The sequence below is a fragment of the Mus caroli genome, unplaced genomic scaffold, assembly GCF_978045245.1.
Source record: "Mus caroli unplaced genomic scaffold, Mus_caroli_1 scaffold_18, whole genome shotgun sequence".
Classification (NCBI taxonomy): Eukaryota; Metazoa; Chordata; class Mammalia; order Rodentia; family Muridae; genus Mus; species Mus caroli.
Genome location: NW_028227273.1, coordinates 50,069,708 through 50,087,308, shown reverse-complemented (window position 1 = coordinate 50,087,308; position 17,601 = coordinate 50,069,708). Strand labels below are relative to the sequence as shown.

Genomic DNA, 17,601 nt, shown 5'->3' with positions numbered 1-17,601 from the left:
TGCAGGGCCCTGACCTGGAAAACTCTTACCCAGGCCTCTGCCACAGTTCCACCTAAACTAAACGAGCTAGCTCACAGTCTTTCTCTGGAAAAGAAATTCTCAGAGAAGAAAAGAACTGCTAAGGGCATGGGGGTGGGGTGGGGGTGTCCTAAGGGTGCAGGTGCAGTGTGGACTCTTCCTCAGATTAACCCCTACACAGTCAACTGCATTGTTGATTCCTCAGAAGAAGAAAAAAACGGTCAACTACAGTTCATAACCTTTCAAAGGTGTTGTAGGAAAAGACAAGAGTTATTTTTAATAAAGATTAACAATACTTATAACCCCTAAAAGGAATGACCCAAGAAAGACCCCTTTCTTTCTTGTCACCTGGCTTTCTTTCCAATTGTCACTATGCTGGCCTCAAGGGCAAAGAGAAGGGCCTTAATCCTTTTCAGGTTAGCCCAACAGCTGCAAACTCAAGAATTCTTGGAGGTGGGGTTCTTGGAAATCAGCCACATGGGAGAGACAGGGTGAGACCCAAATGTAGCAACCACTCAAAGAGCTAAATAAAGACCTAAGGTACCAAAGCCATCAAGGAAAGTTCACAGACAAGGAAGCAAGTCAGGCATAAAAGAGAAGTGGGTTGTGACTTCTGACCCTGTAGTGGCTGTGGGTGGCTCTGTCATGGTGACCCATGCGTTGGCTTCAGGGTCTAAATGTGCTCAATGATCCCAGAAACCCAAGGTATTTTAGAAAGAAAGAAAAATAGGTTTTCGGAGTCTTCTCCCTTCCCATCGCCTGGTGCCACACCCACTCTGCCTTCTCACTCTGTGTCACCTGCTTCAAAAGCCGGTTTTGTCGTCTAATTATTTTTCCCCTTCAGAGAAAACAGGACCCACTTAGTTCAAAGCAGAGAACTCATCTGCAAACCACAGAGGCGAGCGCTTTGTTTCTCAGCATCCAGCGGCTTAAAGGAAACCATCTGCAGATATGCTAATGTGCTATGACAAAAGAGTTTCAGGAAGGTGTGTGCCCGATGCAGAAGGGAGGATTGATAGACTGAACAATAAAGCATGGGGCTGAGGAGAGGGCTCAACGGATAAGCACTTATCATAAGAGCAAAGACCTGAGTTCAAATCCTGAGATTCCCATGTAAAAGTAGGGCACCTAGGTGTGTGCCTGTAATCCTGGTGCTTTATAGAAAATGGGATGTAGAGACAGAATAGCCAGAAGTCCATGAGGCAGCCAGCCTAGTGTAGGCAGCACAAAGGAGAAAGACTCAGTCTTAAATGAGAAGGTAAGGACCAATGCCTGAGGTGGTCCTCTAAGTTCCACATACAGTCTATGATTCACTTGCACACACACACACACACACACACACACACACAGAGTGGGGGCTAACGTACAAACTGAGACACATGACACATGACTGGTTCTCTGAGAAAGCAACAAAACAACTTAGCACAAAGTGCTCTCTGCTGCCCGCAATCTCTAGCCTTGAGTTAGAGAACGGTGTGGTCAGTCAGCCTTTCTTTCACAGCTCAGCTCTGTCCAATGGCTTCACACCTCCACTAGCTTTTATACCCGTGAAAGTTTCTGGTGTGGGGAGACAAATTCCACCCACTTCCTCTCTCCTATCCTCCCATGTGACCGTGGATCCCTTGAGGGTGAGTTTTTTTGGATCATATCACTCAAGATCCAGGTTAAACTTGGTTTGGTGTGGCCTGGAAATGACTTTCATTTCTCTTAGTAGGAGAAAAATGAACCAACTTCATAAAACACTACCTTTGGTCCCTGGAACACACAGATCAAATAAACCCAAAAGTTTCTGCCAAGAGACCATTCTCACCCGGAGTCCTAAATTCCTCACAATGGATCTTCTCTGGTTATTAATAGTGATTTTTTTTATCACATGGCAGACCTGTTCCTCTTTTGGGTCATATTTTTCTCAATTAAAGATTCTAATGGCCACTGAAGCAAGACAAATTACCCTCATCATTTATGTCCACAAACCCCTGTGATTCCGAGCCTCAGAACCGTAATGGGAAACAGAAATCAGGCCTTTGATTTCTTAGAAGCAGAAAGGTGGCATTATTGCTGCCTGTCCCAAGCACACAAAGGATTGCTTGGGAGAACTGGATCTGAAGAGCCCCCCCCCCAACTCCAACCGTCAATCTCCAGGAACCCATTCTGCCCAGCAATTGTCCCCCAGCCAACCTGCTCTTCCTTAAATCTCACCCACATCCCTCATGCTCCAGTTAAGTGACCTGTTCTTCTTCCTCTGACTTCCCCAGAAACAAAACAGCTGGCCACCATACAGAGCTTAATAAGTCTCATAATTTCCAAGTCTGTTATTAAGTCATTTTTTTCAGCCTCCTCTTCATGAAGCTAAATAATCCCAAGTCTTTCAACTTATCCTTATAGGTTCAATTTTACAATCCTTTAATCATCCACAATGCTCTCCGCTCAACATTCTGAAGTATTCCACGTCGCTCACGTGTTCTGAAACCCAGCTCACCTTTGGAATTATTTCTCATCGTCCAGAAAAGCCCAGGATCTTCGTGTGTTACACATGCACAGCCCCAGGAGAATTCACTCCAACAGGTAACTGATTGCTGCAAAGTCTGGTTTGTTTTTAGGAGAAATGTCCCCCCCACATGCTGCCCGGGACCCAGTATGCTGACCAAGTGCCAGATGCTGGTGAGCTATCCCGGCTCCACCGGCACCCACTCCATTTCCTCAGGAGAGTCCTTCAAGGTCTTGCTTACACCCGATCCCTGTTAAATTGGATCTTACAATCCTCCACAGTATCCGGTTAATCTGATCTGGTCCACTTACTGTTGATCAGCCAAAAGTGGTGTAAGGCATTATCCTTCACACACGCCATCTACATACACACAGTTCTGAGAACCTTCACTCAGAGAGTAAGCTCAAAGACCTCCAAAGAACACTAGCGGGGAAGCTTGAAGCCAGCAGAGTAAAGACACAGGGAGTCCCTGTCTTCTCCTACACCTGAGCCCGACCAACCACAGGGCGATCACTGAACACACAGCTTCCGAGTGCCAGATCCTTACATACTCTTTTTATCAAATTTCCTCCTCCTCAACTTTTAGGCTCCTCTTTCCTATCAAAGTCAGATACTCAATTTTGATATGCATCATGCTACGGCCTCTGCATACAACATATATTCTGCCCTGAAGTCTCTTCCCCACCGTGTCCAGTTGAGTTCTCCTCAGCCTGAAGGTTCTATACCCAGTGTCCGCCCTTTAGAGGGCCTTCCCTTGGGCTATTGTAGAATGCGCTCTTCCCTGTCTCCACTGCCCGCTGGCTTTTATTACTTATATAAGTTCCCTGTCACCGCAGTCTGTGAACAGATGCAATAGATAAATCTGCCTTTTATGTCTTAACTATCTTTGCTATAAAAATTTGGCTCCTCAAAGATGAGGGCCCTGCTGTTACCTCTGAGTGCTGGGTAACATAAGCATATACCACCACAACCAGTTTATGCAGTGCTGGGAGACTGAACCCAGAGCTTCTTCTACCCACTGAGCCACACCCCCAGACTCCATACTCATGCTTTTCTTCCTTTGACTCTATTCGTGGTAGCTGCCTAACATGTGAGGGACAGCTTGGAAATAATTTGGCAATGAAGAAATGTTCCCACTTCAATAAATATTTAGATTTTAAAATGTACCTCTAACAAACAAATAAACACACACACACACTCACGCACGCACGCACGCACGCATGCACGCACGCACTGTCGGCTATAATGTGGAAAGGTTGTGTTTTTAGTAGTGGGACAGGTTAGAGGAAGAACAGAGCTTCCTCAAATCATCTATCCTCACACCATTCAGCCTTTGCCTGAGGTAGCCATGATCTGGAAACCACATCAGGTCTTATTATCTTGAAGGAATGGACTTTTGCTTCCAGTAATCACTTTTTCTCAGCTTCCAAGCAGCTGTTCTGTTCTGCAGAGTCCTATGTTTCCTGAGGCCAGTATGTCACTGAAATACTCACACTAGCTCAGAAAGGTACCTGGGGTGGTGCATACCACAGCATCAATAGTACCACTCAAAACATACACTGGGGTAGATAATTGCTATTTTCTCTTAAGAGTGGACAGTCCTCAGGTAGCCCAGGCTGGCCTCAAATTTACTGTGTACCATAGAGTAATGTTGAATTTCAATCCTCTTTCCTCTAACTCCAGAGTTCAGGGATTGTGATCTTGCACCATCAATCACACCTGGTTTCTGCGGAGCTGGGGAGTGAACCCATGCAGCTTTGTGCATGCTGGACAAGCAATTTGCCAGTGAAACACATCTGCATCTCCAGTAATCATTAATTTCTCTTTTCCACTGTTCAAAAATTATTTTATAAATTTATGTGCATAGGTTAATGCCTGCACAAATTACTACATACAATTTTCGTGCCTAGTGTCTGAGGAGGCCCGAAGAGGGTCTTGGCTCCCCTGGAACTGGACTTACAGATGGTTATGCGCTGCTCTGTGGGTGCTGGGGAAATGAACCCATGACCTTTAGAAGAGCAGTCAATGATCTTAACCACTGAGCTATCTCTCCAGCCCCTTCTTCTGTTGTTTCTTCTCTAAGGATTTTTGCCACTTCCTATTTGTGTCATTATTTGAAGGTTAGTACATTGTCAAGTGATATAGCTTTACTTCAATTATTGTTGGTTAACTTCTACAATTTGTTAACTTCACCTCACACAAAGTGAGGCTTTTAGAGACTACAGAAATGCTGCTGAGTGAATTCAGGGCCCACTAAATCCACACAGAGATACATACATGTATAATCTCATGTGTCTGTGTGTTCCCTTATCCGTCAGACTTCTACTCTATTCGGTGAGGCGGCAGCACAGTAGAGCTGGCTTCTCACAGCACACACTTCTTGACAGTAATTAGGAATGCGCTGGGCTGAACGCTGGAAGCTTCCACAACTTCAATGACAAAGACATTCGAGTGCTTCTTGTGGTGAATAACTGAACAGGAAGAGAGCTGGGATCCTTGCCCAGCACCATAAATCATCTGCTGACTTGCAGCGTGACACAGGGAAAATTAGCTTTCAGGTGCTCGTGCCTCAGTTTCCCTTCCTGTAAAATGCCCAGTGCCTCTCTGCCAGGGCTGTGAAGACAATCGATGAGGTAATGTCTCAACGTTTGGAAGTCTTTGGCAGAAAGGCGCTATATAATTACTATTTGGTATTCACGCTGCCCCTCGTGGGTGCCAAGAACTTTACGATCATTCCTCGGGAGTTACTCCCAGCTACTGTGAACTTGCCTTCATGTCTACTTACATTTAAAGAATGAAGAAATAGAACCAGGGAGAAGCTTAGAGATGTGTGCAGGGTCACTAAGATGGCTCCCAGGTCTTCAAATGAGGGTCTTGCACATCATCCTCATCCACTTCCCTTCACCACAGGCAAAGCCACACCTTCTGTCTGGACCAGCCCAGACAGGGCAATTCCCTGTTGAGGGCCTCTGAAGCTATCTTTGGGGTACAACACGTAGCCACTTCAGCTTGGCCAAATTGTTAAGAAGGAGAAACCAAAATCAAGGTTCTAGGACTAGAAACCCAGGCTAACCCTTCTTGGTTTATGCACCTCTCTTTCGCCTCACTTTCTGTTCAACCGTTGTCAGCACTGGGTACCTCAGCCATCGCCTTGCAGGAGCCACGGTTTACTAGCCCTAAGGAGGCATAGAGAACAGTGCATGTAGTCTTGACTCCCCATCCTCCCGATCAAAAGATATGCTAGCGTATAAACCCAGAGTGGTACTCAGCTGACCTCTTCCCCACCAGCCGCTTCTTGCTTCCAATGGCAGGTACACCAATCTGTACCACAATCACCATACCCACCTTGCCCAAAGACAGCTCACCGTAGACCACAGACTCTCATCTCTCTGGTCCACACACGTGCTTTCTAACCTTTCACTTGACCCACTTACATCTAAAAGAAGCATCTTTTGGTTCTGAGGCTAGACTGTCATTACCAAAAGCATACAGCGTCAGCATGCGATGATGGTCACTCTGGTGGATCCGTGGGTAGATAGCATCTGAGGCTCAGGTTCAATGATGGAGCTCTTTGACATAAATGGAAATAGGAAAATCCCATAGCAACTGATGGTCTGGCCAGGTAAAACTCAAGAAGCAAGATTCCAGTTCTCGCCCTTTCCTTGCCTCCTCTTAGGGGATATTCTTTCCCAGCTCCTCCTCCCAGCCCTGCTGAACTCTTCGTGGCTCCCAGGAGTAGGCACTTAAAGCCACTCCCCTTTCTCTTTTCCACGAGAGTTTATCTGCTCCACGTTCCACTCTCTTACACTCTACTCCAGCCAGTAATGGCCTGGGAGTCTTAACTCAAAAGACTACCTAGGAGTGTGGATCTCAGATAGATGGATCACCTCCATTACTTCGCAGAAGCTGGCACATCCAACTGCTGACATTCAGAAACAAAAGCTAAGCAACAACTACCCTGATGACACTACCTAGGTTAAGAGAATGGGAAGCAAGGCCAGAATAGTGGGTGAAGAGATCAATGAATGTCACCGGTAATGTAAGGTCAGTATAACAGGTTATACCACTGGGGACTAATCCTGAAAGTCTGAAATAAGGGCAAACTAGAATGTCACTCATGAGGAAGTATGGCAACTGGAGTTTAGAACACGTAGACTTTTTTCTTTACAAGGACAGACAGCATGATTAATTTGTTAAGATAATTATGAACACTACGCTGGTGAATGTAACCAGCAAAAGGAAAGAATTACAGAATGCTTTTCTTCCACGGAGGGGAAGAGGCGCCATGTGTATCTAGAATAAAACTAGACAAGGAAAATTCTATGGCAGGAAATCTTTGCAAAAGAAGGTAAGTTCAAAATATAGATGCCCCACCACCACCACCACCACCAAAAAAAAAAAAAAAACCACTCTTACTTTAAAATTACAGCAACAGCAACAAACAGCAGCAGCAACAACAAAAACATACTCATATTCTGAAGTAGTGTACCAGCCATGAACGGTACATTCAGCCCCCTATGAGAACCGACCCACAGCCAACGGTGGTGCTTAATGCTGGTGTCCGAGGCCTCCAAGAGGAGCAGAGACTTATGACGCGTACACTCTGGCTGTCTCTGTTTACTTTCTACATCTGACTTTCCAAGACCTTGGCAAGTAGAAACCACTCGGCAATTCTCCCTCTCTGCCTTGAACTCGGCTCCTACAGAAGGAGGTTCCCATCACATTTATTTTTTTGCTCATGAACACAAGCCTGACTTAACGGTTTCTGGAGACGTTATAAGTTAAAGCCTCAACCTTCAATTTCGAACGGAAAGGCTTTGGTCTACTAGCAAATCGGCTTTAAGCACCAGAGAACAGCAGACTAGTAGAGAGGTTACCAGAAGCACAGGGTAGTCTTTCACTTGCTACTTGGGCGCCACATCATTGAGAGTCTCTTCTTTTAACTATCATTTATAAAGACCGTATTAATCCTTAAGAACTCAGTGGTTTTTGTTTGTTTGGGGTTTTTTTTAGAGTGAAATGACTTTTATTTTCTCATAAAGTCCAATTTTATATTTCTTTAGAATACTTTCACTGTCTTACAAGCAAAGGCCAGTTAGTCTGAACCATCTTCATCTTGACTAGTCTGGAAATAACGAAGATCGTAAGTCTCCTGGTCAGATGCGACTACACATAGCCAATCATGGAGATCATTCTTTTTGAGGTACTTCTTGGTAAGATATTTCAAATACCTTTTGGAGAACTGTTTCTCAGAAACAACTGTGATTTTATTCTTCAGGCGTTCAATGTGAACAACATTTCCAAGATTTCCAGTTTTTCCATTGACTTTAACCTTCTCCCATAGAAACTGTTCAAAATTTCCAGAGTCAAAAATTCCCACAGCTGCAGCTCAACATGGCGCCGCAGAAAGACAAGAAGCCTAAGAAGTCCACCTGGAGGTTTCATTTGGACCTTACTCATCCAGTAGAACTCAGTGTTTTTATGTTCTCTTTGCTTCCCAAATCACTTCAAAGTCAAGAACAATTACGTTCCCATAAGTTGCCCCAATTAAAACTTAAATGTGAATTTTATGTGAAGGGAAAGCCATGCTTCAGTTGACAGCATAAATGTCATCAATATGAAAATCCTACCTAGGAACAATTATGGCCACAAAAAATAAATAAATAAATAAATAAATAAATAAATAAATAAATAAATAAAACAATCACTCTTTCCCCCATTATCATCTGTCAGTATAAACTATTCTATACAAATCAAGTAGCCACTGAGTAAAATACTACATGACCCAACACAGAAGCAAGGAATCTCTCAGTGATCTATCACAAGTTGTTTCTCAGAAGAAAGAAAAGCCATTTTCATAAATAAGAAACCTCCCCATTAAAAAAAAAATCTTTTTTTTTTCAGTCCCTAGCACTATTTTAAGAATAAACCGCTCCTGACCTGAGAAAGTACTGACACATTCGAATGGAGCCTGCGTGTGGATTTAGAACCCTAGAACACACGTATCATTTGAACGCTATATTTAGTTAGAAATAAATCCATCAACTGGGATGGGATGCATGTGGAAAGTGGGCCTCCCCAGCAGGACTGCTGTTAACTCCAGTCCCAGGCGATGAGAAAGCAAGCTGAGACCCGGGGTGGGGGTGGGGGGAAGCCAGGGGAGTGCACAGGAGGGACATGAGCATGTTTTAACGGCTGTGATAATTTGCCATGAAAGGATGCTAAGGCCATAGCTCCTTGCTGCAGCATGCCATGCGCTCCTGAATTAAATTACTGCCATGCAGTCTGCTAGTGAAGGAATGTGTAAACAGGCCATATAGCCTTGCATCAGTCCCAGACTCTTGCACAACGCAAAATGCCTCTCGATGTGTCATTTCCTTCTTGGCCACCTTCCCAGCTCCTGACAGTCAGTCAACAACAGAAAGAAAAGTACTGAAAGAGATTTAAAACAGCTCTTCTAGAGAGCACATTCCACCAAATTCTACCAGACACCAGAGCCAACCTCCACCAGCACTGTTTCCTTAAAGAGAGGGGGTGGGTACGGGAAGGGATCTTCCTGCTGTTACTAGAATTTTAAAATAATATTTTATATAGTAGGGGGCCAAATGACTGGCATCTATACCAATCAAGCTACTCTTTATAGATGCAAGTTTGCAAATATCAAAATATGGAACTTGCCTGTAATTTCCTTTGCTTGGGCACCTTGGAAAACAGTGAGCAAGCCGGGTGAAAATCTAGTAGTCAAATGCTTAGGGCTGAGGAGACGGTCTGATTAGTAAAGAAAGGCTCGCTACACAAACCTGAGGCCTGAGTGCAGAGTTCCTCACACCCGCATTAAAGGCTGAGCACAGCAGTGCAGGCCTGGGGTGCCAGGGCTGAGGAGGAAGATCCCGTGAAGATCCTAGGGACTCATCTGCAGTCTCAGTGAGAGACCTGGCCTCAGAAACAACGTTAAGCTTTGACCTTCACACAATGCTCACAAATGTGCATGTAGACCCCACACACTTGTGCTATATGCACACACACACACTCACATACACACACATACATACATTCATATGTAAGCATGTACACCCACCCCCACACAGATACCTACACATGTGCATGCATATGTACATACAGACACACACACATACACACTTACATGTGTACATGTACCCCACACACATGTATGTATATGTACACACAGACACAGAGAAAGAGAGACAGAGAGAGACAGAGAGAGACAGAGACAGAGAGACAGACAGGCAGGCAGAGACAGAGAGGGAGAACTTAAGGGCTTTTTATTGATGTTTCTCAGGGAAAACTAGATTTCAGGCCACTGGCATCAGGAGCAGTACAGGGCCCAGGAAGTGCCTTCATAGACAGCAGGGATGTAGAGATAGGAAGCTCTCCCAGAAACAACACATAACCTTAAAGTGTTTCTACACTTCATCCATGCGACACAGCTTACCTGTCCCCGCCCGCCTCTGTTCACGAGTGACCAGTCTCTAAATACTCATCCACCATTCCTAAGCAAGCAAAAGTCATGGCCAGCCATCAGAAAAAGCTCAAGAAAGATACAAAGTAATGGCAGAGAAGAAGGGTGAGCCATCCCAGATGTTATCTGGAATGAGGAAGAGAAAGCCTTAACCCTCCAGTCCTCTCCAGCCCTTCATGGGCCTGGGGGACAGCCCAGAACCCAATAGAGCTACACAAAGAGCAAGGAGACACTGCTTTGACCCCTGCCTTCAGGGTAGCAAGGTAAAACTTCTGCCAGCAGACATGTCTCAGGAATATGGAGGAAGGGCTGGAGAGAAAATTCAGCAGCTAAGAGCACTCACTGGTCTTGCAGAGGACCACGTTGGGGTTCTCAGGCACCCCCACTGGGAGCTCACAATGACCTGTGACTCCAGCCCCCAAAGCTCCAAAGTCCTTTTCTGGCCTCTGCAAATGCCCACACCCATAGGCTCAGGGCCATACACAGACATGCACACACACATAAATAAAAATAAATCTTGAAGAAAAAAAAAGAATACAAAGGAATAAAGCCTCTTTCGAGAACAAAATTTGTTGATGCAATTGGGGACCACTGGAAATCTGTAAAACAGGAGGAAGAAGCAGTTTGTCTTCAGGACCCAGGTCACAAGCTACACAAACCAGCATACTAAGGCTTCCTTCAAACACAGTGACTTCCCAGACACTGAAGAGAAAAGCTGAGAGAGAAGGTGCTACCTCCCTGTGTCCTGCACCTGTGGGAAAGGGATTAGAATGCTGAGGCCAAAGCAGGGTTCCTCCAGGGCTTCTCCATTCTCCCAACGTGGCAGGGGGACGTGGCCAGCCACAGCGAACAAAATCCTGCAGGGAGCATAGACTCGGGTATTTTTAATCTCTCCTTGAGAGTAGATGGTTTACTTCCCGGAGGTTCAATGCACAGAAGTGCTCAGAGGTCCACTCACTCACATATACGTGTTACATGTCCAACATGGATGGCACCAACGATGAGATTTCAGGCTTGGATACTTGTGGATGCATAATTCTGCTGTGGGATACTGGGCTGCTAAGGCAGCCTTGTAACATCATTTTTTTCCTTCTCTCCTATGGATATTGGTGTGGCTCCCTTTGATATTAATATGCTGATTAATATCAGCACGACGATGTAATACCCTTTCACTCACTACATATCCTGGAGATCTGCTTAAGTCACAGTGAAGCTGTGACTGTAATGTGGAGTCTCTCCCCGGAACTCAAACAACTAAGCATGGACACGAGCTGACCACACTTACGGTCTGGGGAGCCACCCACCTGCCACCCAAGCCATTGGCTTTGCATGGTCCCATCCTCTTCTATCTCTGCTTGACCTGTGTCGTGATTTATCCAAGAGAGTGTAGGAGTGGTAGCACCATGCTGGCTCTGAGCCTAAGCCTCACAACAACCTAGTTGCCTCTATTCTGCACCTTAGGGAGCCTTGAACTGCCATGCAGGAAGCCAGTATCTGCTTGTGAGAACTTCTAGGGCAAACATGTGGAGAGGGAGAGGCTGTGAAACACCATGGGGGAGGGAGACCCCTTTTTTCCAGGGTCCCTGCCAAAGCACTAGACGCATGAATGAAACCATTGTGGACTGCCCAGTATTGGTCACCATCTGACTACGGCCACATGTCAGACCCCAAACAAGACTATCCTAAAAATCTGTCCAGGTTAATTCTGGCCAGCCCATGGAATAGTGAAAAATATTTATTTAAAGAGAAAAAAAAAAAACCTAGTGATTGTTTTAAGTCATTGCCTGGGGGTCATTTCTGAAGACTCAGCATGATGGTTCAAATGACTTAACTATAGCGACTTACCTGCTATGGGCTCTTCAGTCAACAGTATCTGTTTCTATCAGTCCTAACTCAGAACATAGTTTCCTAACCAGACAACATGGCACGGCTAACTGAGTTTCTACCTCCCCGCAGAAATTCTTTAAACCAGGCTGGCATTGGAGCCGAGTGCAGAAGCGGACCGGAGGATCCTAATAGGAAGTGATGTGTAAAGAAGTTAGAAATCCAAAAGCATTCCGGTGGCTGCCGCTGCTGCACTGGCTTCTCCTGCTGGCGAACAGACGGCACTTGCTCTTCAAAGCTAAGTTGCCAACAGCAGGTCAAAGCGCCGAGCCTCCGTACAAGACTTACAAATTTGGGATCTTCAGCATGATGTCATGTCTTAAAATGATAAGCTGGGCCAAGGAGAGAAACGGCATTTTGCAAAGAACGTGCGCCCATTCTCATGTTTACGCTACTTTAAGATGAAGGTTCTAATAAGTCATGGGTTATGTTGCTTTAAAGGGAAGTTTTATAACTGAGATGAATCACAACTGCCGGAGATCAAAGTTGAAAAACATCAATGATGCCATAGGGTACTTTTTAATCTTGTAATGAGTGATGATCACGTGCTCTTATGAAGTGAGTCCAACTGCCAACGCCAGATGTGTATATTAGAAAGGGAGTTGTTTGTGATGCGACAGGCCTGGCTCAGCTGCCAGAGACAGAAAACATGGAAGGATGAACCCTTTCAGTTTTGACTGAAAAGCAAGTGTTGGCAGATGTGTTGTTGATAAGTAGGGCCCCAGAGTGGGGTTCGGGTACCACGCAGCACCCCGCCTAGGAGTTTGTAGCCCACAAAAAGTGTCGCTCATCAGCTCTGCACAGCTCTCCCCAGGCAGTGGGATATAAATATGTGCTCAAAGCACGATTTATAACACGGATCCATGTCATTTACTATTGTGCGAAAATTAGTGAAGCTTTATTCCGGAAGGGGGGAAAAAAACAACACAGCAGAGAGCAGATTAAATGAACCTGTTTCCTGATGCATACTTAAAAGTTTACAGCAAACTCCTCACAGTGGGAGAAGACTAATGTAGTAATAGCTGGTGTTTAATGAGCACTTACTACAAGACAGCTACCACACTACCTAGTTTACATATCATATATCATTCAACTTTCTTAACAGCAACTGATGCATAAGATGTGTTCCGTGTCCAGAGCAAACAAATGCTGGCTCTGGGATTTCAGCCCAAGCAATCTGACAGACCCGACCAGAGAACTCAGAATATGTCAGTACCCAGTCATCTGGGGCACTGGAAACAATGTTTCAGTATACACCCAGGTCTTTAAGGAAAGGGCGGGGAATTCCACTGATAAACAGAAACCAACAACGCAAAGCCCTCAGTCCTTCTAACCTCTCAAGTAATAGCTAGAAATATGCTACTCAGATGGCAAATCACAGGTACTTCAGGAATTATAATTGGAGGGAAGCGAGAGTAGATCAGTTGTACTGATTATCTTTTTTTTTTTTTTTTCTGTGTGTGGAGAAGCCTTTTACTAAGCCTTTCTCTGTTGATGGATGGAAAACTACAAGTTGTGGGCCACATCTGGCCCACCAGTTGTTTTTAGAAAGTTTAGGGATCTTAAAAAAAAGTATCTTTATTATTGTTTGTGTGTTGCCTGAGTTTCTGTGCACAATATGTACACCGGAGACTGGGTTCAGGTCCCCTGAAATTGGACTTATAGGCAGCTGTGAGTCACCTAATGTGAGGGTTGAGAACCAAACCAGGGTCCTCTACACGAGCAGTAAGCACTCTTAATTCATGAGCCATCTCTCTGGCTCTGTAAATAAAGTTTTATTTAAACACAGCTTGACCCCTTGTTTGCATAATGGCTCAGACTGCTTTTGCAGTAAAAAGGCACAGTTGGGTCTTTGTGACCGATGGCCAAGAGCAAGGCAGAAGGAGAGAATCCAGCAATGTCCAAGTTGTAAGATTAACCAGACGCTCATACCAGATACATCCCTACATTCAAGCAAGTGACCATACAGTGGCAGGGAAATGACAATACATTTTCAAAGAGTACTTAATTTATAAGAAATGCTACAAGGACAGGAAGTCTTCCATTCCTAGATCTGTGTCTGCTTCTCCACCGCCCCACCCCATCCCCTCAGGACTACCCAAAGCATAGACTCAGATCATACATTCAACATGCATCCTGTAGTCCCAGTCCCCACAACCTCCAGGGCACATGTCTTTCTTAGTAAACCTATCTGCTAATAGATGCTGCCCCAAAACAATCTCTTTGAAATGAGATCCTTCCATCCCCACTGGAATCCAAAGTAAGTGAACTAAGCCATCAGCCCTCCCCCCTTTTGCACCTCCTTTAGAATGGGTGGCCACCAACCCTTCCCTGCTTCTCTCCCAACCACCAACTTAGAAGCACTCGTCTCTACAGTAAACACACGTACACTTAGACAGGTGCACACAATAATGGCTTTTTTGTGCACTGAAGAAAGCAGCCGGGATCTTTCAAGGGCAAATATTAGTGGTGATGAATAAATATTAAAAGGCCATTGTGCCACTTTATGCATTAGCGGGATGGGACTGCCTCTTGAGTAACCCATGGACTTGTCAGGTCAATGGTTGGAAGATGTCTGGCCTCAGAAGGAAATCAACCCAGATTTATGGCAATCCAGAAAAGACTAGAAAAGCTCAAACCAGCCAAACACCCAGATGTGCTCTCTTCACCTGTGCTGCGTGACCTCTGATCCTTGAGACTTAAGATTTGAGAGCACACACACACACACACACACACAGAGAGAGAGAGAGAGAGAGAGAGAGAGAGAGAGAGAGAGAGAGAGAGAGAGAGAGCAAAATACCTCATAGGACATTCCCAAAATGAACAGACAGGGCCAGCACTGACCCCACATTAGGAATTTGGAAGAAAGCCTTATACATGAAAGGAAAAAAAAAAAAACCAAGCCTCAAAGATTTCTTTGGGGCAGAAAACCTCCCTTGCTCAGGCAAGTCTTTGTGACAAAGACAGGGGCATAAGAGATGGAGGTGGGGGTGGGGGTGAGGGCTACTGTAAGATTGATCCCATTGCTAAAAGATGCACAGTACAGGAAGAGGCAAAGCCCTCTAGGCCTCCTCCCTTACTTCTGGGGAAGGAAAGAATCAGTCCTCACTGTCTAGGTGGAAGATCATGTTAAAACAAACACTTCCATTGCTGCCTGCCCCCATCAAAAGCCAAATTTAACCTCCTAATTGCAATGCCTAGGACTTCCAATGTATTCAGCCTGCAAAGGCAGCCCATTCTATGCTATTTACATTATATTATGTGCTACAGAACTCGTCTCACCTCGACTTGGAATAACCTTTACTCTGTAGATGTATTTTAGTGCCAGGCTTGCTCAAGTCACTGTGGGCGGCAGTGGAAGTCAGTCAGGTCTGACCCAGATTCAGGAAAAGAATAAATCCTGGCCTAGACAGAGACACTACCTGCAGCTGAGCCCTAGATAAAGCTTTGCAAGACATAGACAAAGAAGCCAAGGTGGACATAAACCTAACTTGTATCTATCTCTCTGTTAAAGAAACTATCCAAAACAGTTACTAGAAAATGGCCAGACAACCGTGTTTGTAACAATGAAGCAAGTTATCATTTGCAAATAAATTCTTTGTAATTAAGTCCTGTGCTCTTTATAAAGGGAACTGAGTGGGCGAGCTTAAAAAAAAAAAAAAAAAAACACCGCATTCTTGGGCCATGGGAAACACACACAAATGCTTTTTTACTAAGCTCAAGATTTTAAAGTTTATAGTTTGCTTCCTCAGCCTCGTGGGTCTCTTTGGCCCCTCCCACTGCACAGAATGGATGAACGGAGTTCCTTAGCTAAAAGTTATCATGACTGAATAGCTATCCACTTGTTCCCCAAAGTTATAAAGCCTTAAGCAATTCTATGGGGAAGCCTAAGCTATAATTTTATTTTCTATTAACTGTAAAGTTCTATGAACTGCCCTTCCCTGAAATGTATTCAAAAATAAAGTACGATAAAGTTTGCAAAGGCCATGTGTAGTGACAGTGACACTAACACCTTCAGAGTGAATTCTTCACAGGGTCCCCACAAAGTCTATTAGCATCTTCAATAGAAAGGCAGGTACTTACTTCTTGGTTCCCGGGGACCGTCCACTGTCACTTTAATAGCTCTGTGGTAAGTGGCCACTTGGGGAGGATTTGTGAAGACTGTTATGGTCAAGGTGAAACTCTTGCCTGCAGATTTAAGAGGGGAAACGGTGACTATAAATGGGTAGTACTGATGACCTTACAATAATACAGACATCCAAATCTCACCACAGCATCTCTGAGGCAGCAACCAATCAGGAATCAGCCCCCTAAACCAGAAAGCCTCTGATAGCCACTCAAGAACACCTGTAAACTTGATCAGCATCTTTCCTGCGGTTCTCTGCACGCAGCCTCTACCCTCTACCCCCACTCCCAAACAATCTCTTTGGTAACAGAACCAAAACTCTGGGGCTGCTTCAAGAGGCATCTCTGATTTTTTTTTTCCATTTTTCTCCAACGTCAGGAGAACATCCCAGCCATCCCAGTGTGAGGGCAGACAATTTTAGAAGTGTTTATTTAGGATAAAGTCATGACCCCTTGAGAGAACAATGGTAAATTATTACTGGTGGCGCTACTTACATCATAAGAGGAAAGCAGGAAGCTCCTATGGCAATCATTTCAAGGGGAGCCCGTGTCTCCAGGCCTTCATGCGCCTGGGGGAGATGATTTCATCTCCCGAGCAGTCTTTCTCCTCCCTTACCACACATCTCATCAATAAATCTGGAAGGATCTCCCTAGGGTGACTTCGTTTATGCTAAGCAAGCATGACACCTCTCCACACAAACATGTTTTATTTTTAAAAGAGAGTTTCTGTAAGGCTACATTCCCTCTGATGCTTCAAATTAATGAGCTTTAAAAGTGATGAGGAATGGGAGGGGGCAGGGGAGAGAGTGTGGTAAGGGATCTGAGCGTCTGCTTTCTCCAGGAGATGCCGGCCTCTGTTCTACAGATGCACTGACAGTTGTAATCAGTTAGATTTGCAATGGTTAGTCATGTCAGATAGTCAGAACTGCAAACTGTTACAAAGACAGGAAAAGGTGGGCGAGAAGCGGTGACTCAATAAAACAGCAGCGAGCTGAGCCCCCGTACTCAAGGGCTGCCCCTGTAGCAGATAAAAGCCTCCCTTTGTTTTGCTTTGTTTTTTGGTCAGATTTTTTCCCCCTTCTACTGAAAGCTGGGAGTATTAAATCAAAACACAAATCTTAGACAATATGTAGCAATGTGAAGTTTAATGCAATCTTTTCATAGCTTAATATGGAACAGGTTCTGCGCCAGGCTTAATAGGGAACAGGTCTTTGGCTGTCAAGTCTACTGAATGGCTTTTCTTTTCAAACCAGACCATGTAAGTTGCTAAAATCTGGTTAAGAAACACATCATTTGTTACTGTGTGTGGATAGTCTTAAGACCCCTTGACTGCCATTCGTGGCTACAGGGGTTAAGAGGCAGAGGGCATGCAGGAATGTGGGAAGGGCCAACAACAAGGCAGATGAATGCTGATCAGAAACTCAGTCAGCTCCAGACTCCTCAACCACATTATCTCATTTAATCTTCCCCAGTTAGACAGTCATCGCCCCAGCTCACAAATGAGGAAGCCTTAGCCCCAGAGAAGCTTAGTCATTTACCCAAGGTCACACAGTTAATAAATGGGAAACATCAGAAACCAAACTCAAATCTTTCTGACCTTAAATAT

The 17,601-nt window shown here is 44.8% G+C and overlaps 1 protein-coding gene across 7 annotated transcripts in view; it reads right to left on the bottom strand.

The window, feature by feature from the left end:
- Runx2 (RUNX family transcription factor 2) overlaps window positions 1-17,601 on the bottom strand; it is a 316,322-nt gene that overhangs the window by 202,221 nt on the left and 96,500 nt on the right. For all 7 annotated transcript variants that reach the window (XM_085832576.1, XM_029471397.2, XM_021186134.3 and 4 more), the window contains one exon: window positions 15,954-16,058. In XM_085832576.1, the coding sequence (XP_085688702.1) occupies window positions 15,954-16,058 (105 nt within the window). The remainder of the gene's footprint in view (window positions 1-15,953; window positions 16,059-17,601) is intronic.